The sequence below is a fragment of the Pleurodeles waltl genome, chromosome 4_1 (assembly GCF_031143425.1).
Source record: "Pleurodeles waltl isolate 20211129_DDA chromosome 4_1, aPleWal1.hap1.20221129, whole genome shotgun sequence".
NCBI classification, from domain to species: domain Eukaryota; kingdom Metazoa; phylum Chordata; class Amphibia; order Caudata; family Salamandridae; genus Pleurodeles; species Pleurodeles waltl.
Window position 1 is genome coordinate 200,534,589 of NC_090442.1, and position 20,524 is coordinate 200,555,112.

The following is a 20,524-nucleotide window of genomic DNA, read 5'->3' on the forward strand; positions in this document are numbered from 1 at the left end:
CTGCGATCGCTCATTCACATACGAGTGTTGATGAAGATATTGGCCCTCATTCTGACCTTGGCGGTCTTTTCGCAAGACCGCCGAGTTACCGCCGCGGTAAAGACCGCCGACCGCGGCGGTATGCCGCTGCGCGTATTCCGACCGCTGGGAGCGTTCCGCCGGAATACCGCCAGCAGCCACACTGGCGGTCGGCGGGAAAGTGGAGACAGGTCAACCTCCACCGCCACGCCAGCAGAACACCGCCCCCAGAATTACGACCCACATTTCTGTGTGGCGGTCTTCTGTTGGCGGTCTTCTGTTGGCGGTCACGTCCCTATGGCTCCCGTCGCCTCCCGGAGGACCAACGCACAAGGTAAGTTGATCGTCCGTGAGGGGAGGGGGTGGGGGGGTGTTGTGTGATGTGTGCGTGCATGGGGGTGTGCGTGTGAGTGTGTAGAGGGGTGCTGCTGTGTCTATGGGTAATGTGTGCTGTTCGGCAGGTGCGCATGTCGGCATGTATGTGTGCGGGTATGTGTCCCCGTTGTGTATGTGTGTGTAGGGGGTGTGTATATGTGCATGTTGGGGGTGTGTGCATGTCGGGGTACATGTATGTACATGTCGGGGTGGGGGTGGGGAGGGGGTTCCTACCACCTCTGGGGGGTGGCGGGGGGGTGGAGGGTGTGGGGGGAGGACTCGGGTGGGTAGTGGGGGGTGGGGGAGACCCCTATCAGTGCCAGGGAAGGAATTCCCTGGCCCCGATAGTGCTTACCGCCATGGTTCGCACGGCGGTTCCCGCCCGCAAGAAACCGCGGCGGTAGGCAGGGTCATAATACCCTTGGCGGTCTTGGGACGACCGCGGGGCCGGAGTGCGCAAACTCCAGCCCCGCGGTCATGACCGCCGCGGCGGTCGGAGTGGAGAAGTAGCGGTCGGTCGCGGCGGGGACCGCCGCGGTCAGAATGCCATTTTTAATACCGCCGGTCTGTTCGCGGTCCGACCGCCGTCTCTCCGCCGACCGCCAGGGTCAGAATGAGGGCCATTATGTTGCAGTCACTGCTTTGTGCCACAACAGTCCCTTACCTAAACAATATCCAGCAAAAATATTCCTATCAGTTGAGTGCCCAAAACATTCCTTTTGCTAGCATCCGTAGGGTGGGTGATAGAGTGATACCCAACCACGCCCACATGCTAGAATTAATAATAGCTGCTCATGAGGGTGTAGCATGTTCCTATGCAGGTGTGGCAGCCACAGTTTCTCTACTACAGAAGTGCTATTGGTGGCAGGGTTTGTACAAGCAGACAAAATAATATGTCATTAGCTGAGACATTTGTCAACAAATAACAGATTCAACCGTTGGTCGCCCACCGCAGACACCCCTTAGTTTCAAATAAACCACTTCAATGCGCGTATCTCGATCAGTGAGGACCTCTAAATTCAGATGGTGCATTTACATTTATTTTACTTGCTGTAGACCCTTGCTCCAGACTCCTATGGGTGTGGCCACAGTGATCTGCTGACGACTGAACTGTTATTAAAGATTTGCAAGTGTCTGTGAGGGCATATGCAGTAGCTGCATTCCACTCAGACCAGGTCCCTTCTTTTGCCTCTAAGGCTTACAAGGATACTATGAGGACACTGCATGTGGCTGTGCATTATTCCTCTCCATATCATCCTGAGGTAAATTCAATTGTAGAGAGGAAGAACCGTTACTTAAAGCAAACCTTAACACCTAGAGTATTAGGTTCAGGTTGTAGTTGATTCCATCAATTGGATGTAGTCCAGAGAGCATTAAATAATCTGCCCCTATGAGGTCCTCTTTGTCATCCAGATGTACGTTCCAGATCTCAACAGTCCTTGCGCAGTGGTGGAAGGTGCACCTTGTGACATAAATTAACGTTTCGCTGTCTTACAGAAACTACAAGACTTCCAAGATGAGTACTCAAATGAACTATCCAAACGTTCTGTCTTTGAAGGAGTGAAGGAGCAACCAGCATCTTCAGTCTGGATTTCCAAAAGTCAAGGACCTAGTTTGAGAGAAGACTGCAGTGAAGAAGGAATTTGGCCCTATCATACCGTGCACCAGTGTCAGTCCTTGGCTTTCAAGGTACCAGAACCAAGATTTTGCCACCGCTTGCTGGTTGTAAAGACAAACAATTTGTCTCAATTGATGAAGAGAAATTGTACCATGTGGCCGATTCTACACAGTATTGAGCAATAGAAATATTATTTCCCCTGGGCTGGGTCGGAGAATTAACTTTTGTTGATTCCTGTTACTGCTGCAGTTTGCAAGGCATTCATTAGATGTAAGTTTGCAGTTTTCTACTAATACTCCGAACAACAGAGTTGTTCATGATGAACCACCCTTGGAGGCATCTACCAGTTCTCTTTTACCAATTGAGGCCCCTGTTTTTACACAGACTGCTTCTGGCTATTTTGTCGATATTGACGACTTTTCTCCTGATTCCTCAAATATTTCACTACATGAAGTATGTGATTTTCTTTGCTGGTTGAAACATATTTATCTGATCTCTCCATGGTCTTACATTTAGATTACCATTTCATTGCTATTCCTACTCTTTTGGATTGGATTTGTGACTGTTTCTTCTTGCTCATAAATGGACTTTATCTCCCAGAATGCTCTGCTGTAGAACTGGTAGCTGAGGTGTTGAAAGCTCATTCGGCTTCAAATAAAGTAGAAGAGCCCTGCCCCTTCTGAACATCTCTGTTTTTCCAGTGTCCTATTTGATTGTTTGGGAGAAGGTCCCATATGATATTTTTGTCTTACAGAAACTCTGCAGATTCCTTATGTATTTAAGGTTGCCATGGATGACATGATAACCCCAGGTTTTATTTCTGATGAATGGGAGGTAAAAATTGTGATATACATGCTCCACGTGCTTGACTATTATACAGTTATTGAAAGCGAGGGCTTGTACATGAAGTCTGCTAATTATGGTGAAATGTTTTGTTACCCTCACTATGCAAATCACTATTTACATAGAGCTAGTACTCCACGTACAGTTTTCAAACACACAATGGGAACATTGTCCAACTCCACCAGTGTGTAGCTCCAAAACATTTGGACAAGATTGCATATTTCTTTAGAGCATTATACCTTAGTTTCAGTGTCTTACTATAATAAAATTATTCATTCAAAAGCAAAGAAAAATATGCTGACCCAGGCAAAATTAATTTATTCTAATTAATTAATTTCCCAACTGGCATTTAAAGGCTATGAGTACTGGAAGGAAAATATTGATTTAAAATAAGTTTGGGGAACAAAACACTGGCAAGCTCAAGGCACAGATGCCTTGTTTAGAGCCTGTTTGATTCCAATACAGATGATTTTCCGGCACGAACCAGTGTAACAAACTACTTGCTTGGGTCTAGCTAAAATTAAAGAAATTATTTTGCCTGCAATTAACTCTATTGCATGTTTGATAATTGGCAACCCATCAATTATGCTGGAGAACAGCTGAATAGCATAGTGGAGAATGGTACATACAATTCACTTTCAGGTCCGAATGGATGGTTATTTTGGCCAGTGGACACAAATGGCTGCAATGCACATTTTTTAAACTCCTCACAGGGTTTTAAAGTAAGCAGACCAGATCCTCATTACATCCAGTCCCAAACACAGGGGTTGTTACTACCGATAGGGTAGGAAAGTTATGCCAGCATTGGTAACAACATTCCACTTTGTCTGCAGGAAAATAATATTTTTCTCTCCTTTCTGATGACATAGATTTGCAAGATCTTGTTAGGTCCTAGGTCACCACGTTCTAAAAGATTCCTTTGTGTTGTCTATAATAAAACTTGGAAGCTTTCCCAGATGGAAGCTGCTACTCGTTTAAGGAAAATTGATCAGTCTGCTTCAGTGCTTAACTTGTAAATAAAAATGTGCTGGTGCCCAAAGCTGTCCTTTGAAACATGCGGCTGCAGCAAGTAAATGTGCAAGCACTGAATGCTGCGGCAGCATAATCCTAACGCCATCTCGGGCCTTTTTAATCCATTACAGCCCTCCCTACCCGTGCAGTTCACTCTTGAGGCTTTCTGCGTGCTTCCCTTGTGAAGCTTTTCCATCTTTCTTTCCTCCGACTTTCTCATTTGTGTCTTTTGCTCGTAGTAAATGCCTGATTCAAAAAACTAAGTCCCAGCCCTCAAAAATAAATGCTGGTGACCCACACCGGAAACCACTGGCTCAAATTAAGCACTGGGCTAATTCAGAGAAAGCAATGACTGTTGTCGATAATTAAATGAATACATTGTATCATTTTCAATTGATATTATACAAAATGACACTTGTTTCGTACACCATGGGCAAAGTCATCTTGGATCTATTATGCAGCTGAGCTGGACGCTACAGGTTTTAAAATCAAACTGCATGCCTTGGAAGTACGTAATTGGAAAAATATTTTTTTTGACTTTTAATTTAACGCACAAGGATCAGTTAATGGCAAAGAAAGATGCTACTTATACAATGTGAAATATCGAAAGATTGGAAAAGTTGCCTTTCACAGTAGCTGGGACGCCATCTGCAGTGTGGTTAATTCATGGGATGATCTCATTGCCAATTTCAACGTTTCAATTCACGTCATATTTGAAAAACTTGCCAGTAGGCATATATGAAGCTTTGGGGGAGAGTTTCATCCATGAGTTGTTAAAATTTGCCCTTTGATTACAAATGTGTGAGTGGGGAAAACAAGATTTTTCTCAGCGGAAACAAATGTGAAAGTTCGCATGGCCACTCAATGACTTGTAATAGGCCAGGTGCGTCATGCCTCCCTGGCCTATCTGGTGTATTACCTGAATGGCATACCAGTTTCCTTGATTCGTCTAGTGTTTCAATTACTTTCAAATGGAAGTTATTTTATATTGAATGATCAAGACTGTTGTGGGATGAGAGCAAGTGTCCCATATGTGTTTTCGGTCTCTCAAACAGTTACATGTTGTAATAACATGCTCTTACCACCCACACACATGATTAGAGTAGTTCATTTGTGGCCTTCCATTCCAACATTTAATGTTAGCTTTGACAAACTGAGCAGACTAAAGGCCTTGTAGTTTTTTAAAAAATGTGACACTTACATCTGCCTGTGAAATATTTGAACTTCAAGTTGCAAGGTCATCTTCTGAAATACAATCGCTACTGAGCACAAACTTTCCCCGGCTTCTTAAAGCAGTTGGGTCTGGCTTTGTTAGAATGTTCCAGACTGTTTTTGGAGTGAAACTGTACTTCATACAGTCTCTGTTTTCTAGTGTATTTGGAGGCATACCACTTGTGTTTTTTCTGATCAGTTTTATTTTGGTCCTATTTATGCTGCTCTGCAAGGGATGTCCCACTTCAAGGCCAAATAGCGATGCAACTAACGAACGTCCAGCTGTTTCACAAACACATGAAACAGTACTTTGGAGTGTCTTTGCATGAGGAACTGAATGAAAACTGGTTCCTGTCTTTTCGACTGGTGTGGTTACACTGTGTACAGCCTGTGGTCCGCTGTCTCTGGTGCCCTTTCAAGTGTGCACTCGACATTTGCCTTAAAAGGCAATTGGTACAATCTACGGACATGGGTCTGTAGATGTGCTCGTTGAGGACTCATTTTCAGTGTTGTCCCATGAGACGGCCATTGCTACAGGATGCCATCTACGAGCCGTTCTTCTCATTTGAAATGGATCCTAATGCAGCACAATACAGGATGTCAAACCTTCAGTGTTGGCTGAGGGTGCTGACCATGTCTGTTCCTTCTACTTGCTTGCCAAGGCCATGGTGGTTATGTTGTCTGTGGGTGTGGATTCCATTCTGGATCCCATTGACACTGAGAACATGGTCCTTGTTTTCATTCAATTCATAGCAATATAATTTTACATGTTTATGCTTTCAGGGTATTATTCTGAGAATACGCTGTACATGCTGCTTGTTTTCAGTAAGCCTTTCTCATCATGCCATCTGTACACTCTGTTTAAGGCTAGGAATACAGAACAAGATATCCTAGTGCTTGCGTTGTCCGTTTTGGAAAAGCTCCTGAAATCCAGACATATCATCTTATCAGAGCTGCACCTCTAACACAGTGTGGTTTTGAGAACATAAATGGTGCACTGCCCTACAGGGGTCAGTGGAGCACTCCGGCCGTGATGGTCCTGGAACGGATTTGGTGTTCGATATGCAGCTTTGCTGACAATGACCTTTCATCTTGCAGAGAAGGATTACTAACTTCACACTAGACTGGCTCCCTTGCCCCGCTATCCAGGTATGGGGGTTCAGGCTATATTTCAAGATCTGGCAGAGGGTACACTTGCTATGCTCTCAGATTGTAGGTAGTGATAGGTAGGAATATAGAAATAAGATTGCCATGGTGGGATTATTCATTTTATCCACCATGTTAGCAATGTTGATTGTAATGCTTTGTTTCATCTGCCTAATAATCAAAGCTCATTCTCCCTATGCAAGAATACGATTATTTCAATAAATGTTTGAAGACCCTCATTTGTATCTTTCTTGTGTTCACCCTGTGCATGCATACGTAAGCATCAAAAGGGCAAGATCTCTTTCCACAATTTCCTTGAGAATCAAAGTGGTCATGTTCAAGGTTGCCAAAATCACCTGTTACCTTGGGAAGGTAGGACTTCAGGTGAGGCATTGTGTGCTAGGTAGGAATTGGGACGACAGTTCCTGATGGTGTAGATGGACACAGTGCCTGCACCCTGAAGGTGAGAAGTGTATAACTAAAGTAGGTACATGACCACAATGTGTCTAAAATATAAATACCTCTGTTTCAATAGTGGTGATGGTGACATTGAGGTGACGAAGAAAGCATGAGACACTACTACTCAATTTGAATGGCCAATCAAATTGAGGATAACCCACGCATCAGCAATGAAACAAACTGACCAGTAGATCACAGCAAACATTGAGTACACCAACTAGTAGTTCATGATCTTCAGGAGGCTCCTGCAGATTGGTCACTACATAAAATGCTTAAAACATCCATTTTAGGTCAACTAGTCTACTGAGGATAAATAATCAAACAGAGAGCTAGTGCATGAATCTGAAAATACAGACCACATCTCACGGCCCTGAAACGCCCTTTTGGGTTTCCAGCAGAATGAAAAAACAAATGTAAAGTTCTGTGAACCAATGTAGAAATCTGTCGTGGACATTGGTATCAAGAGTACCGGTGCAGCGAAGTCCCTGATTACATCCCTGTTTGCAACATCAGAATAAACTATGATAGAATCAAACACCAAATTTGGCAGGAAGAAGCATAGTAGCAAAACCATCAGCATGCTGGGCACAACTTAAAATACCTCTTTACTCTGAACTAATGGATCTTCCTAATGTGGTGGCCTTCAAGATATTATTGAAACGTACCCGTTCAATAAGTCTTTTACTTCCCTCTCATGTAAGTCTGCCCTTTCCTTCTATGACCAGCAGGGTTCACAACCCTCTTTCACTGACAATTAATACTAGTTAATCGAGTAGCTGGAGCATGTTGACCAACACAGTGCTCTCCTCAGTCTTAGAACCCTTGCATAGATTCAATTGTGGATATTAAGCTCTAGGAAGGACCAACATTTAACAACGCAAACATTTATTTCACAAACTTACACTCAATTTTAAATAATGAGGTGCAGAAAACAACTCTATTATTTAACAACAAAGACTCATCAACAGAATTCAAAAGAAACGTATAATTTCCAATCCGAAATTGAACTCCTATACATTCATGAGGGAAAATAGAAGACAGACGAATTAAAGACCCGACCCCAGATGAGAAGAATTAATAGATTGTTTTAAATGTCTAATCGTTAACTGTTATAAGAGAAAGGAGGCTCCTAAATAAAGGGCCGTTATATGGTCCACTAGCATAAAGCATAAAGAGGTTATTGCTATTTTTCAGGAAAGTGTACTGAATGAGTTTCTTAGTTTAAGATGGAAAAACACAGCTGTCAATTTGAATACAGAGGGGAAATATTTTGACCATACAGAGGACCCAAATTTTTTATTTTGTGAAATAAATTAATGCATTATTTAAACTTAATTCGCGGCACCAGTAGGCAATAACAGCTGTTAATTATCCTCCCCAAAGGTATGGGATAGATGCACAGGCGAGGGTACATAACAGGGGGGTAACACACAGAGTTTGCCCTGAAGATAACTGTTGTGGGTTTCTCTTACTGGTTCCAGGTTTGACCCAGAATGATGCACAACTACATTCTAAAGGGTGATGCAGGAGAATGATGGGAGAAGGTGTTAGGCTGGAGAGGTATGAGCTGGGTCTGGAATGTGGTGCTATATTACTCTTTGGGTGGAATAAATACTTTCTTCTTATCATTGTGGTGTGACTACTTTAACTCCCCACAACAATAACCCATGGCTATAATGCCACTCAGTGTAGACACGTCGCCTTCTGGGTGGAATAATGAGCATTGTGTGGTGTCTGATAGCAAAAAAAACACGAAGACTGTTTTTTCACCTTTTGCTTTCGCATAAAAATGTATTTCCTCATCACTCGGTGATGTACATATCCGCAGTCTCCAACAGCTTCTCAAGAATGTCCAGTAAAGCCATCTCAGGGGTCCCACCTCAGTGAAAGCCTGATTCAATATTGCCCAAAATGGAATGGGCATCTGAGTGGCTCAATAGAAGCTTGGTAGCCACCTTTTGAAAAGTTTAATCAATCAATGAATCCCAGTGATAGGTTTGTAACTTGCTGAATCCAAGGGATTTACAGAGGACTTTTAAAGATGATGGCATCTTACTCTAGTCAAGTGAACTGTTAATGATGTATTAATAATGAGAAAGATAGCAAACATAAGTTATTTTACTTGGAAAGGGTTACTGGACACCCGTGATGTTCACAGATTTAATAGTGGCCACAACTTATTCTAACAAAACAGTTAAGAATGGAAAAGAGGGTGATTTACAAGGCCAAGACCCTTCTCTCCCCTTGAGGCTGAATCTGAAATCTACTGTCTCGCAGCTTGATGTTCACTGGAGATACTCTTTTTAGTAGTAAGGTGTATGCATTTTATTTTACTTTGTCTCAATTGTAATAGTGGAAACTTTGGGGAGTATTTTGAAAAGTTATCTGGTGAAATTTTGTCAGGCAGCTTCCTGGAAAGAGCAAGTGCTGTTACAAAAACAAGAGGAAGAGGGGCTTAACTCACAGTCTGTCACAGTTCATGTTCTAGTAAAGGGCGGAGTGATGGATCCACGACCTAGGGATCTATTCACAACGGCATTTTGGAGTCCATCGATTAGTACTCCTTAGTACTCTTTTATGCACTAAATAGAAACAAATGAGAATATTTATATGCAATTAGGAGACAGAGAAAGGACAGTGACTCATTTGCACTTTTACAAATAGGGAGGTGGGCGTTTCAGGGCTTAGTGAAAAAGAAATGTTCGAGCATATACAAGAGTACTCCTAAAGCACTACTTCCCTTACTCAGAAAAGCTTTTGTGAATAAGCCCCCTAGGGTCGATTGTAAGAAGTGGAAAAACAAACAGATCATTTCACGTCCCATTTTTGCAGACATTGTTTATTATTCCAGTTGACTTCTCCAATGTTAATGTTTCTGTTGTCTTGTAAAGCGCACATTAACCTGTAGGTCTCTTGGCACCAAAGTATCAAAGAAAACACCAGCAGGCCAATAGTCCAAGCACTAAATAGCCTGCGTGAAAAGCCAGGTCTTTAAAGGTTTCCTGAACAGCATTAGACTAGTGATGGGACGTATTTCAGAAGGAAGAGCATTCTCCTTTCCTTAGGGGCCGAGGTGATGAAACTCCATCCAACGGACCTCTACTTTGTGAATCTTGGGACCACTAGTAGATTTGTGGCTGCTGAGCAAAGAGTTCTCCGAGGAGTATATCTCCCAATGCCTTGAAGGTTAGACAGCAGATTTTGAATTTGAATAGTTGATTAACTGGTAACCCGTGTAATTTCTTCAGGAGCGGGGTGGAATGAGTTCTGCCAGGGACTCTCAAAATTAATACATCTACTGCATTCTAAATTACTTGAAGTCTACTCCAATCAAGGTCAGAAAAGCCTAAAAAGATTCCATTGGTGTAGTCCAATTTCGCTCCTATAGTCCTGTCTTAAAGGCCTTTGCTGCATCAATTGTAGGAAATTGCAGAATTTTCTTAATTTTACGCAATACAGTGACACGTTTTGAGACCACAAAATGAATATGTGGTCTCAGACAGATTCTGGTCGAGTAAGACCTCCTAAGCTCTTAGCAGATGGTTTAGATGTCAGAAATGCACCCATCTTATTAGGCAAAAGCAGACTGAACCAGAGCGACAGGTTTTGATTCGGCATCACAATTTCTGTTTTCTTTGCTTTCAGTTTTAAATAAATGTGGCTCATCCAATTACTCATAAACTGGATCATATCAAGAAACAGACCCGAGCTCGAAATGTGCAGTCGCAGCAGAATCTGGCAATCATCTGCACCATTAAAAAGCTGGCAGCCTCTCTTAACAAGTTTCCTTACAAAGGATTGGATTTACATATTACAGAGATGTGAGGAAAGGGCAGCACTTGCGGGGTGCCAAGTTCGATTTTTAGTTCTGTGACCCAAAAAGAAGAAATGTGAACTGACTGTGACCAGTCCTCCAAACAGGAAGAGAGCCACTTGAGGGTGGCCCACCTAAAGCCTACAGCCATTCAAGTAGAATTGAATGATCCGCCATATCAAAGGCGCCAGGCAGATCAAGTAGGACCAAGGTTGGAGTGTGGCTGTCATCTAGGTCCTTCCTTAAATCATCAATGAATGACAGTATAACCTATTCTGAATTATGTTTTCGACAAACTTGATACGGGTCCAAAACATTAGCATTAAGTATATCCATATTGACCTCCAAGAATCAACATCATTCTGCTGTTGTGCCATAAAAAGGTGGCATCCATTAACCCAGAGCATAACAATCCTATACTCAAAACAATTTCTTGTTATGATGAGAAATTACTGAAATCTAATGCTGCAGCCGGGGAACAATGGCAGTAGTAGGCCATAATGGCAGAGTAACAAGCCTACAGGTCTTCAGGGGCAGGTTTGGACTGGCCTATAGGGCAATCAGACAGTGTCACAGGGGCTGGTCTGATAGGTCAGTGTGTGGGCCGGCTTTTTGGTGGTTTATTGGCCTGTTTTATGGGCTGGTGGGTTGTTATTTACTGTTGATTTCCCTGGTAACACCTCAAACATTGCCTGTAGCAAGGACAAATGCATGTCTACCTTGCAAATCACCTATACAACATCTTTACAAGTTCAAAAATAACCTACTTCCAAATGTGAGGCACTTTTCAGTAATCTAATTCGCTAAGGCGGGGGGGACTTTTATTTTGGTGCCCTGGGCTATTTTATGTCCTATCCAGAATTCATCTGGGTAACATTCTGACATATACCACGGTCTATCATCATCAAAGCCTGATTCAAAATACGCACCTTAAAAATTAACAACCCACCCATTTTCATTTACACTGCTAATGAAAATCTTACAAGGCTCGCCAAAACACACAATTCACTAGCTACGTATATGTCTAATCTCAAGCAAAGATATATGTTCTAGTAAGTCACAAGAAAAAAAACACTAATTATTAAAAAAAATACATAAAATAAAAAAATAAGAGGCATAGTCTCACAGACTAGATGTTAACAGCATTAATTGGTCAACATTAAGCATAGAGAGAGCCGAGGTAGTTTATCTTGTATACTTAATGTATATGATAAAGAACCAAGGACATTAGCATCGCCAGTTCAGCGTTATTATTGGCCTGGGTTAAGAAAGATGCTGCTCTCAGAAAGATGAGGCTGGAGTGACACTACAATATTGGGTGGTTGAAGGACCATAGAACGTTTTGAGACCCATGCCTGGGAATGAAATACTGTAAACTATCTAGGGCAGCTCGAGGTCTTTCTTCTTAACACAAAGCGCTTGGAAACACAATGCGCTTTAGGAAGAAATTGGTAGGTATCCACAAAAATCATAATGAATTTCATTGATTTACTAGGTCAGGATAGATTGCCTCTTCTATCTGTAGACAATGGCGTCTGCCATTTATTTTGGGTAGTTATTCTCAACACGTTTAAATGAAAATAATTTAAACATAAAGCTGTGCAATAACTGATCATGCTCCGAGTAGGAAAAGTACAGAGATGGTCCATCCCGTAGGTAAATACAAAAACGAAAAACGCTGTTGTGAACCAAGTCACCTACCAATAAAAAAAAATTGACACTGTGGATTTTATATTTTAATATGTTCTGCAAACAGATGGAATAAAAATGGCAATAGAGTCACTCATACATATATATATATATGGTAGTGATCTCCCAAACGTTTTGCTCCAGGACACAATACATGCATTAACTTGATATGGCTTCGCTTGCATCTCATTTGTGCACCTACCTGGTGCTCATGTTTCTTTGGGTAGTAAAATTCCAGGTGGGGATCCACAGCAGGGATATTCCTATTGGCCAAAGCTTTTCCCAGCTCACTCCAGCTTCTGTATCCTGTGAGTAGGACAGTGGAAAATACTTTTATTAGACCTTGACAAGAGTCAGAACATTTGTTAACAGTCATTAAGTGTTGTGATTGAGTAGCATACATCAGACAAGTGAGTAGTACACTCTTAAGTAAAGATGATTTAGGGCCGCATTTACAATTACTACAGCACTTGCGCACTGCAAACATTACCAAGAAACAAATGCCAGTACAGAACTTTATTACAAATTGCTTACTGTCTTTGGCTGGCTGGTGCATATTCTGTTGTGGAAAACCAATTAAACCATACAAAAGCGACAAGAATATTCCAGGTTTAAGAATACGCGAAACCCACATCCTGATTGGGTGGTCATTGGTGAGGTGAATCTGGAGCTTTCTATCTCTGCAAATTATCTCCCTGAGAAGTTTGAGGGTAATCATTTTAGGAGGCTGTGAGACCAACATCTATATGGGAAGTATTGAAAGCTACTGGCAAGTTAAGGCTGGTAATTCAAAAGATGATGATAATTACTTGGTTAGATATTGGCTTAGAAACCTGGTTGGTAGGACTTCAGTAGGTTATGCTGGTCAACGTATGTTTGTAAATGGTATTTTGCTTGGCAGGTAACTGGGTGCCATTTGAATGGCTTGCCAGAGTTTAGATGTGGTTTCCTTTGGGAGGGCAGAAATTACAAAAGTGACGGCAGCGATAATTTGTGGATGCTGGGGCAGAGCTTCTGTCGGAGAAGATCTTGATTCTAGATGATGGGGGATGGTATGGCATCATGGCAGGTGGTGACTTCACCATGAGTTCTAATTGTAGGTTTGCTGGATATGTTCTTGGTGACATCAATACGGTTTTTGGTGGTGCTAATCTTGTAAAGGTAGGAATGGTTTATATTGGTGCATTTTTTGAGTGGGGATGGAGGGATTTCGGAGAAGATTAATCCACTCCTACTCTTGGCACAGAGTTAAATGATAGTATTTTGATAGACGTCTGATGGGCCTCAAAAATGCTCGGTTTGTGAGTAGTGCCAGGGTTTTCAGTTGGATAAACTGCTGGGGTGCTTCTGTGTTGCACAGTATCGCCGTTTCTGGAGCCCAATGCTTGAATTTATTATGGGGCAGAAGATTTTAGATTGATGTTTGTTGCAGGCAGGGGTATGTAGAAGTGTGTTTTAAAGTAAGTTGCAGAGGTGAGTGACCCTAGAATTATGTTAATATTTTGCCCTGAATGGGTTTAGTGTGTCCCACTTAGCAGTTTTTGGGGGATGGCAGTGATGCTCACCAGGATAGCAATGGCGAATGTTTGCCCATCACACACTTTGCCTTGTGCATGCATTGAGTTCTGACTAAATCAAAATGGCCACCACCTTTTTATGACATCTGCTTCCCTAACGGTTGATTTCACAATCCAAGATAGTGGTCATTGGCTTCCACAATGATTACCCTTCACTTCTGGGATAAACGTATTTCTCACAGCCTGTTGCCATCTAGTTTGCCCACCCAGCCCCCTTCCTCCATGTCCACCTTTTGTGTTGTAGTATACCCCTAGGGTTTCTTATGTAATGACTTACTATTTAACTTTCTTCTGTAGCCTTACCAGCAGGAGCCAGACTCCAGCTTCTACCTGGTCCAAGTTGCCATCAGATCTAATGGTGGCAAGGGTTTCTGCTTTTCCATAACTACTGTTGTGTTGATTGTGGTATTAGTTCAGTTCCTTACTTTATAGGAGGTAGATGCTCCTGACTATTACCTGAGGTGCTGGACCATAGTTTTTTCTACTTCTACCATAACCCTCTTTCCTATATTTCCCCTTTTCCTACAATGCAGGGCATTAGGAAACTTGGAGGCTGGAGAATGGTCTAAGCATTTCCCACTATGGTCATGACACAGGCTCAGTCTCTTGAGTCATTCTCCACACAGATCCAGATAAGTGGACCTTGTTCCTGTTCTTCTTTTTTCTGGGTAAGGCAGCTACTCTACTCTTCTGGGGAACACAGCACCAGTGTTCCCACCTGGGCACAGCAGCAAAGCATTCCCAGTGGACATGGTTTGGATCCAAGCCATGAATAAAGACAGCAATAATTAATGTCCAATGATAATTATTCTTATATTTGGTGAGCAGACCTTCTCAGCTGAGGCAAGATGAGCTTCTTTCCGAGCTTTAGTGGTAGAGTCACTTAGGAGGCTAAAGTCTCCGCTGCAATCATTGCTGACGTATGATATGATGGTGTAGAAAGCTGGGAGTTCGAAAATAATGTAGAATGATCTTGCTGAAGCCAAGGTGTTGCTAGGTGAGGTGAAATGTTATTGATTGTAGGGAAGATAATCTGAGACATACTGTGGGCTTTTCCAAGGAGTACCGTGTGACGTAAGGTTTCCTAACATACTGTTAGGTGCTATGGTGAGAGGGTCTTAGTAATAATGATGAACTGTGGACAATGGTGAGGCCTCCGCTTGTCTTGTGTGCTGCTGTGGTACAGTATTCTGTAACCTTATGAGATGAATTTATTACAAATGAAAGAGGAGGAGGTTAGTAGCGACATTTCGGTGATGGTGAGGTGATCATGTGATGGTCTGCTGCGCCAGCTTTTTGACAGAACGTTGAGCAGACATTTGTTGTATGGGGAACGATAAGGTGTGCTTGTCGTGTTGTGATACTGGCAGGTTGTAGGGGGGTTGGACAAGACCGTGTGAAATGACAGTGTGTTGCAGTGATGTGTTTCTGCAGGGACTTGCGGATGGGCAGTGGGGTGCGTGTGGAGAGGCACATGCGGAGTAATCTGAATTGTGTCAAAAGGGGTTAGATCCTTTGGCCCTCAGAGGAACATGGGTCTCTCTGGTTCTCATCCCCCCCAGCAGAGGTTGACCAAGCTGTACAACACTGGAGCACCTTAAACGCAGAGGTAGAAGCATGTGACATTGGCCACAAGAACTTCAGTGATCGGTAACATCTACCATTTATGGTGCTCAGAAATAGCAAAAGTATGGCATGATGAGCTATAGAAAAAAAAAATCAGACTGCAACAACAAGGTCACTACGCCTTACAGGGGTAGGCGAAATTTAAAGTACCAAGGCAATTGTATTGCGAACTGTGAGTTTTATTGCCAGGATGTTTTCTGCACTATTTTGGGTGATTTTTTTCTACGTTTTTTTTAACGTCACAAACTTCGGCAAGTTTAAAATCATTGCCACTTTGAAACATTCTTCACAATGTTTATGGAAGAAGAAGAATTTGACATCTTAACGCCTCTGTCACGAATTGAGTTGTTTTAGAGAAATTTTTCCAGTGAAAATAGTATTTTCTAACTCATCTAGTCCAATCAGATGTTGCACTGGGTACAAAACGCATTTCATAATAAAATGTCAATTTGCTCTCTTTTCTTGCATGTTGCCCAATTGAAGCAATGCTACAAGGCCATCGTTCATATTAAGCAGCTATTTGAACCAAAGGTCGCGGTAAAATGCTTTGTGCGCTGATAAAATAAACTGCACACTATCGAGATGATCAAATTAACTTGTACAATCAAACTCATTTTAACCCCACACCTTCTCCAAATGATGCAGAGAGAAACAAAGAGGAATCATTGTGCGGGCGGAACCTCATCGTAACTCGTGCAGGAAAATTGCATAAATAACCCTGTACCCGGAAATGCAGATTCCGAGGAGTCCAGTAATCCAGGGATGAAACGTTATGAGCCTAATCCAAATGTAATGCAGGACATAACAGTCGGAAACTGTTGAGATACTGATTGCCACTTTATTTTTATGGTCTGGTTTGACAGCAAAGCTGTCACCACACAATTATGTGAGTAGCAGGAGAAGGAGGGCTTTGGCTCCGCCTACGTGTTGAAAATGCAGCAGTACCTGTTTTGATTGGGCAGAGGTTGTGTGCTTCCACAGAAAAGTGCTTGCCCTCCAAACAGCGGTGATCAATTTGTGTATTTAGCCAGCTGTCTGAGTTTGATCCTTCAGGGACACATAAGCCATTGCAATGCTATTAAAGTGTCTGTTTATTTTTCTCTGGCAGCAGAACGGATGTGAGGAGGAGCATCATTAATTTACATGTTTTTTTTTACCTCTGTCTTGACATAAAGCTAGACCTATTGGCATTACCAATGCTTGTGTCATATTTTCAGGTCGTTTTTCTTCTGCAGATTTTCCGATTTTCTATGTTTTGCATAATGACTTCTGGACGAGGAAGAAAAAGTTTCCCTGCACAATTTATAATCCTAATTTGGCTGCAAACGCATGTCTACTATAGCACTGTGTTTACCCTAAATGTCAGGTCTTGTAGAGTTTTGGTATAGGCTGGGTTTGTCTAAAAACAAGCCTTTGTCTTTGCAACTAACAAACTGGTTCTTATGTACAACACATATATCTGTTTTGCTTTCTCCACCCAAACACATAAAGGTGAAGTCTCTTTAGGGATTTATTGTTTTTCCATCCTTCGTTATAGTTTCTGCCAAATGTTTCTCTAAAATTATTGTCTTATTACTTCACCACAACACATGAATATCATCTTTGGGGCTACTCGTAATTCAAGTCTGATTTCATTTTATTTAAATGGTTCGGGAAATCAGCCAGAAAATTAATCCAGATGAATATAAAAGGCAAAATAAATGTTGTGAAAGGTTTGAATCTGCATCTTTTTGTATTAAGGGCCAATCCACAACATATGATGTGAAGATGTTCTTCAGACTTGTCCGTTTGCACTAATAGCCTACTTTTATTGTTTGTCCAAAAGCATGTGAAACTCAGGAATAAACACATTAGGCAAATCTTACAGCGATTTTTCATTGTGTATTCTTCATGGACCGTGAAAAATAGAATGGACAAAAATTGAGTATCAAGAAAATCTATTACTTTTTATTTCTTTCTAGGAATCTGATTTAAGGCACAGGCGTCATTTGTACTTCCCAGGAATTTGGAATACGCATAAGGCCTAGCAAATGTGTGTTTTTTAATAACTGTGTTGAACTGACACTCGTAAATCTAACATTTTTTGAAAATCAAGGGATAACAATAAATGTCTGAGCATCCTGCATTGCCACATACTTCCTAGTGGAAAGAGTAAACCACTTTTGTGAATTGGCAGCCTGCATGGAAGGATGTTCTTCAGATATTGGCTGAGGGATAGTTATACAGTATTTGGTCCTGGGGTGGCCCGGCACCCTTGGGTTCCCACAAGGATCCCTAACAACCATAGACAGTTTGTTTTACCTATTAGGCTTTGCACTCTTGCAAATGTCAAACTGTATGTGTTCCTTTACCATCAAATCTGTCTGGGAGTTCATACTCACATCTGAGTCCCAAAGTGCCTCCAGGATGTTTACTTTAAGTAAACCTGAATATATTCATATAAGTAGGTAGGTGGCCTCCGGCTACATAAGTGGGGCCCGAAGAGCAAAATCTAAACCCAGTAGCAATGCCCCATCTTGTAACTGAGAGGTTTCTACTTATCCAGTCCACTGTGTGTTGAGTAGTATTCCATGGTATTTCAACCTGTCTTGCATATCAATTATACACATACAGCGTTGCACTTCATAGGCGTAAGAATCGGAACAAAAATGTCCTTCACCCTAGTGAATCAATAGATGGCTTCATATGGATTTCAAATAGGAGAACACAAAGGAAATACTCTTAAGTACCCCAAAACCCATTGCTTGTCCCTAGTAAAAATGATATGAAGTAAACAAGAAAAGTAAAAAGAACAGATGATGGGCAGAATGCTGAACAATGCAAACATTCACCTCAAGTCACAAAGATCTGGGGTTAATCCATCATTTTTTGCCCACCACCTGCCCCAGTTTGGACCCAGCCAAACGCAAATCAGTCCTGACCCTGTTCCCCATGGGAACAGTCCAGCCTGGAAACAAGCATCCTGTCACTGGTTTCAAGGTATCACCCCTCATCAGCCAGGCTAGCTTAAATCCAGTGGCACAGTGAGCACATGGCCCACATCTGGGCATACCCTTCCCACTTAGGGTTACAAAAGCAAAAAGAACAGAGGATGAATGGAATGCTGAACATTGCAAACATTCATCCCTAAGGAGGACCTGACCTGGCAGTTTGGGATGGACTTTTCCCACGGGGAACAGGGTAAACATTGATTTGGATGTGGCTGGATCCAAACAGGGGTGGCATGGTGAGCAAAAGAACAATGGATTTAACCCAGATCTGTGTCGGAGGGTAAGTGTCTGAAACTTTTAAGCACTCCGACCATCATCTTGTGTTGCTATGTTCGCAGTAAGTGGCCAGAGTATACCCAGACATAAGTCCCTTGTTCACTGTGCCACTGGATTGAAGCTAGCCTGGATGATGAGGGGTGATACCCCAAAAAACGGTCCCAGGATGCTTGTTTCCGGGGAGACCCTAGCCAGGCAGTTCAGGTTGGAATGTTCACATTATGAACAGGGGCAAGACTGGTTTGCATACGGATGGATCCAAACTGGGGTGGCATGGTGAGCAAAAGAATGATGGATTTAACCCACATCTGTGTCTGAGGTTGAGTGTCTGAAACGTTTCAGCACTCCGTCCATCATCTTGTTGTGTTGCTATGTAAACAAGAGAAGTGCCCTGAACCACAGTGTTGCAAACAGACATGGGCAGGTATAACACCTTCTTATCCTTATGAGCCTGAAGTGATCCACCCAGGGTAGTTTCTTTCCCATGCCAAAACCTAATTGAAGAGATCAATTTGGTTTGAAGCTTCCAAACAAATTGAAGTGGTTGAAACCCCCTTTCTAAAACTTTATAAGGCAAGGCAGACCAGAAGCAGACATATAGTGAGATTATTATGGTCCAATTTCACTTTAAAAGATGAAGGACTTTTTTTTTAATTTATAGCATATTTTAGGACAGCCATGAAAATATATCCTTCACCCATATTAAAGTCCCAGTCTATCTATATTATTGTAGTTGGAGCCAGATAATCTAGTGCTACACACACTTACATGGAAGTTGTACTCAATGTGCTTTCAACAGTATTAATCGGTGTGCAATTATCATTAATCAAATATAGTAGATGGTTGCATTTGCCTTAGAGAAGATCCACACATATATTACTGAAATGCAATCAAATCATTTACTCATGTTAACCACACTTGTTTGGAAGCCATGTTTTTTATAGTTGACCTAACCTGTAATTAGGTCAGAGTTGCACACATTTCAAGTTTATAAAATGTTCTGCAAGGCTCATGTTTTTCCCCTTTCTGCAGTGTCTCATTAAGCTCCTCGTTAGCTAGAATAGGCTTATTGTTATTGTATTGAAATTGTTAGATAGCCAGACATTAATTGAGATTTGGCTGTGGAGACGCAGCTCATGGTGGTGGGAGAGATCCTCCTGTACCAGACAGACCAGACCAATGATAAATCCAAGGTCACACAGATGTTTGCTTCACTGTCCAGTATTGGGAACCCGGGGAGTTTACCTGCTCCCAAAGAACGGCCGTTCTTGATTGATCCGTTTGGTGGGAACAGATACGGAGCAGTTTCCAGAACTTTCCTTCACATATTAATAATGTGTTTCATTGAATATCTTAGCAGATCCTGTCCTGACTTTGAGGAGAAAGGGACTTTGCTCAACTCGGCTGATTTCCCCTGCTAGAGTGTAGAGCTTTGTTCATCTGATGCGGACCCCTTCCTCGTAGAAATCCCCTTGCCACTTTCAATGCTTTATATAGAATAGGGAAGCTATTTTATGGAAACCTGTTTGGTTGATATTTTGTCTTTTATGTGTAGTTATAGTTTGCATCTTCTTCCTTATAATATGCACATTCAGACTGCATGATCATTTAAATATATATGCTCTTACTATATATTTGGTACAACTTTGCTAACTGGTTTAACTTGTAACCTTGACTAAACTTACTAATAAAACCTTTATGATTAGGACAAGTTCTCTGTCGTTTCTGTGGAACTACATTGGTTTCACTGTACTTGAAATGTACTGCTGATGTTAGCTCCTTTCCTACGCTCAGTTGACAATGAAAAGTCCATATGACCAGTGTAAAGTCCTGTTTGATGAGTTTACTAAGCGACTGAGATATAAGCATC

At 41.9% G+C, this 20,524-nt stretch overlaps 1 protein-coding gene across 1 annotated transcript in view; it reads right to left on the reverse strand.

Moving 5' to 3' along the window:
• Positions 1-20,524, reverse strand: part of B4GALNT3 (beta-1,4-N-acetyl-galactosaminyltransferase 3) — a 501,487-nt gene that overhangs the window by 261,705 nt on the left and 219,258 nt on the right. Inside the window, exon 2 of the mRNA XM_069228126.1 lies at positions 12,388-12,491. Coding sequence (XP_069084227.1) covers positions 12,388-12,491 — 104 coding nt within the window. The remainder of the gene's footprint in view (positions 1-12,387; positions 12,492-20,524) is intronic.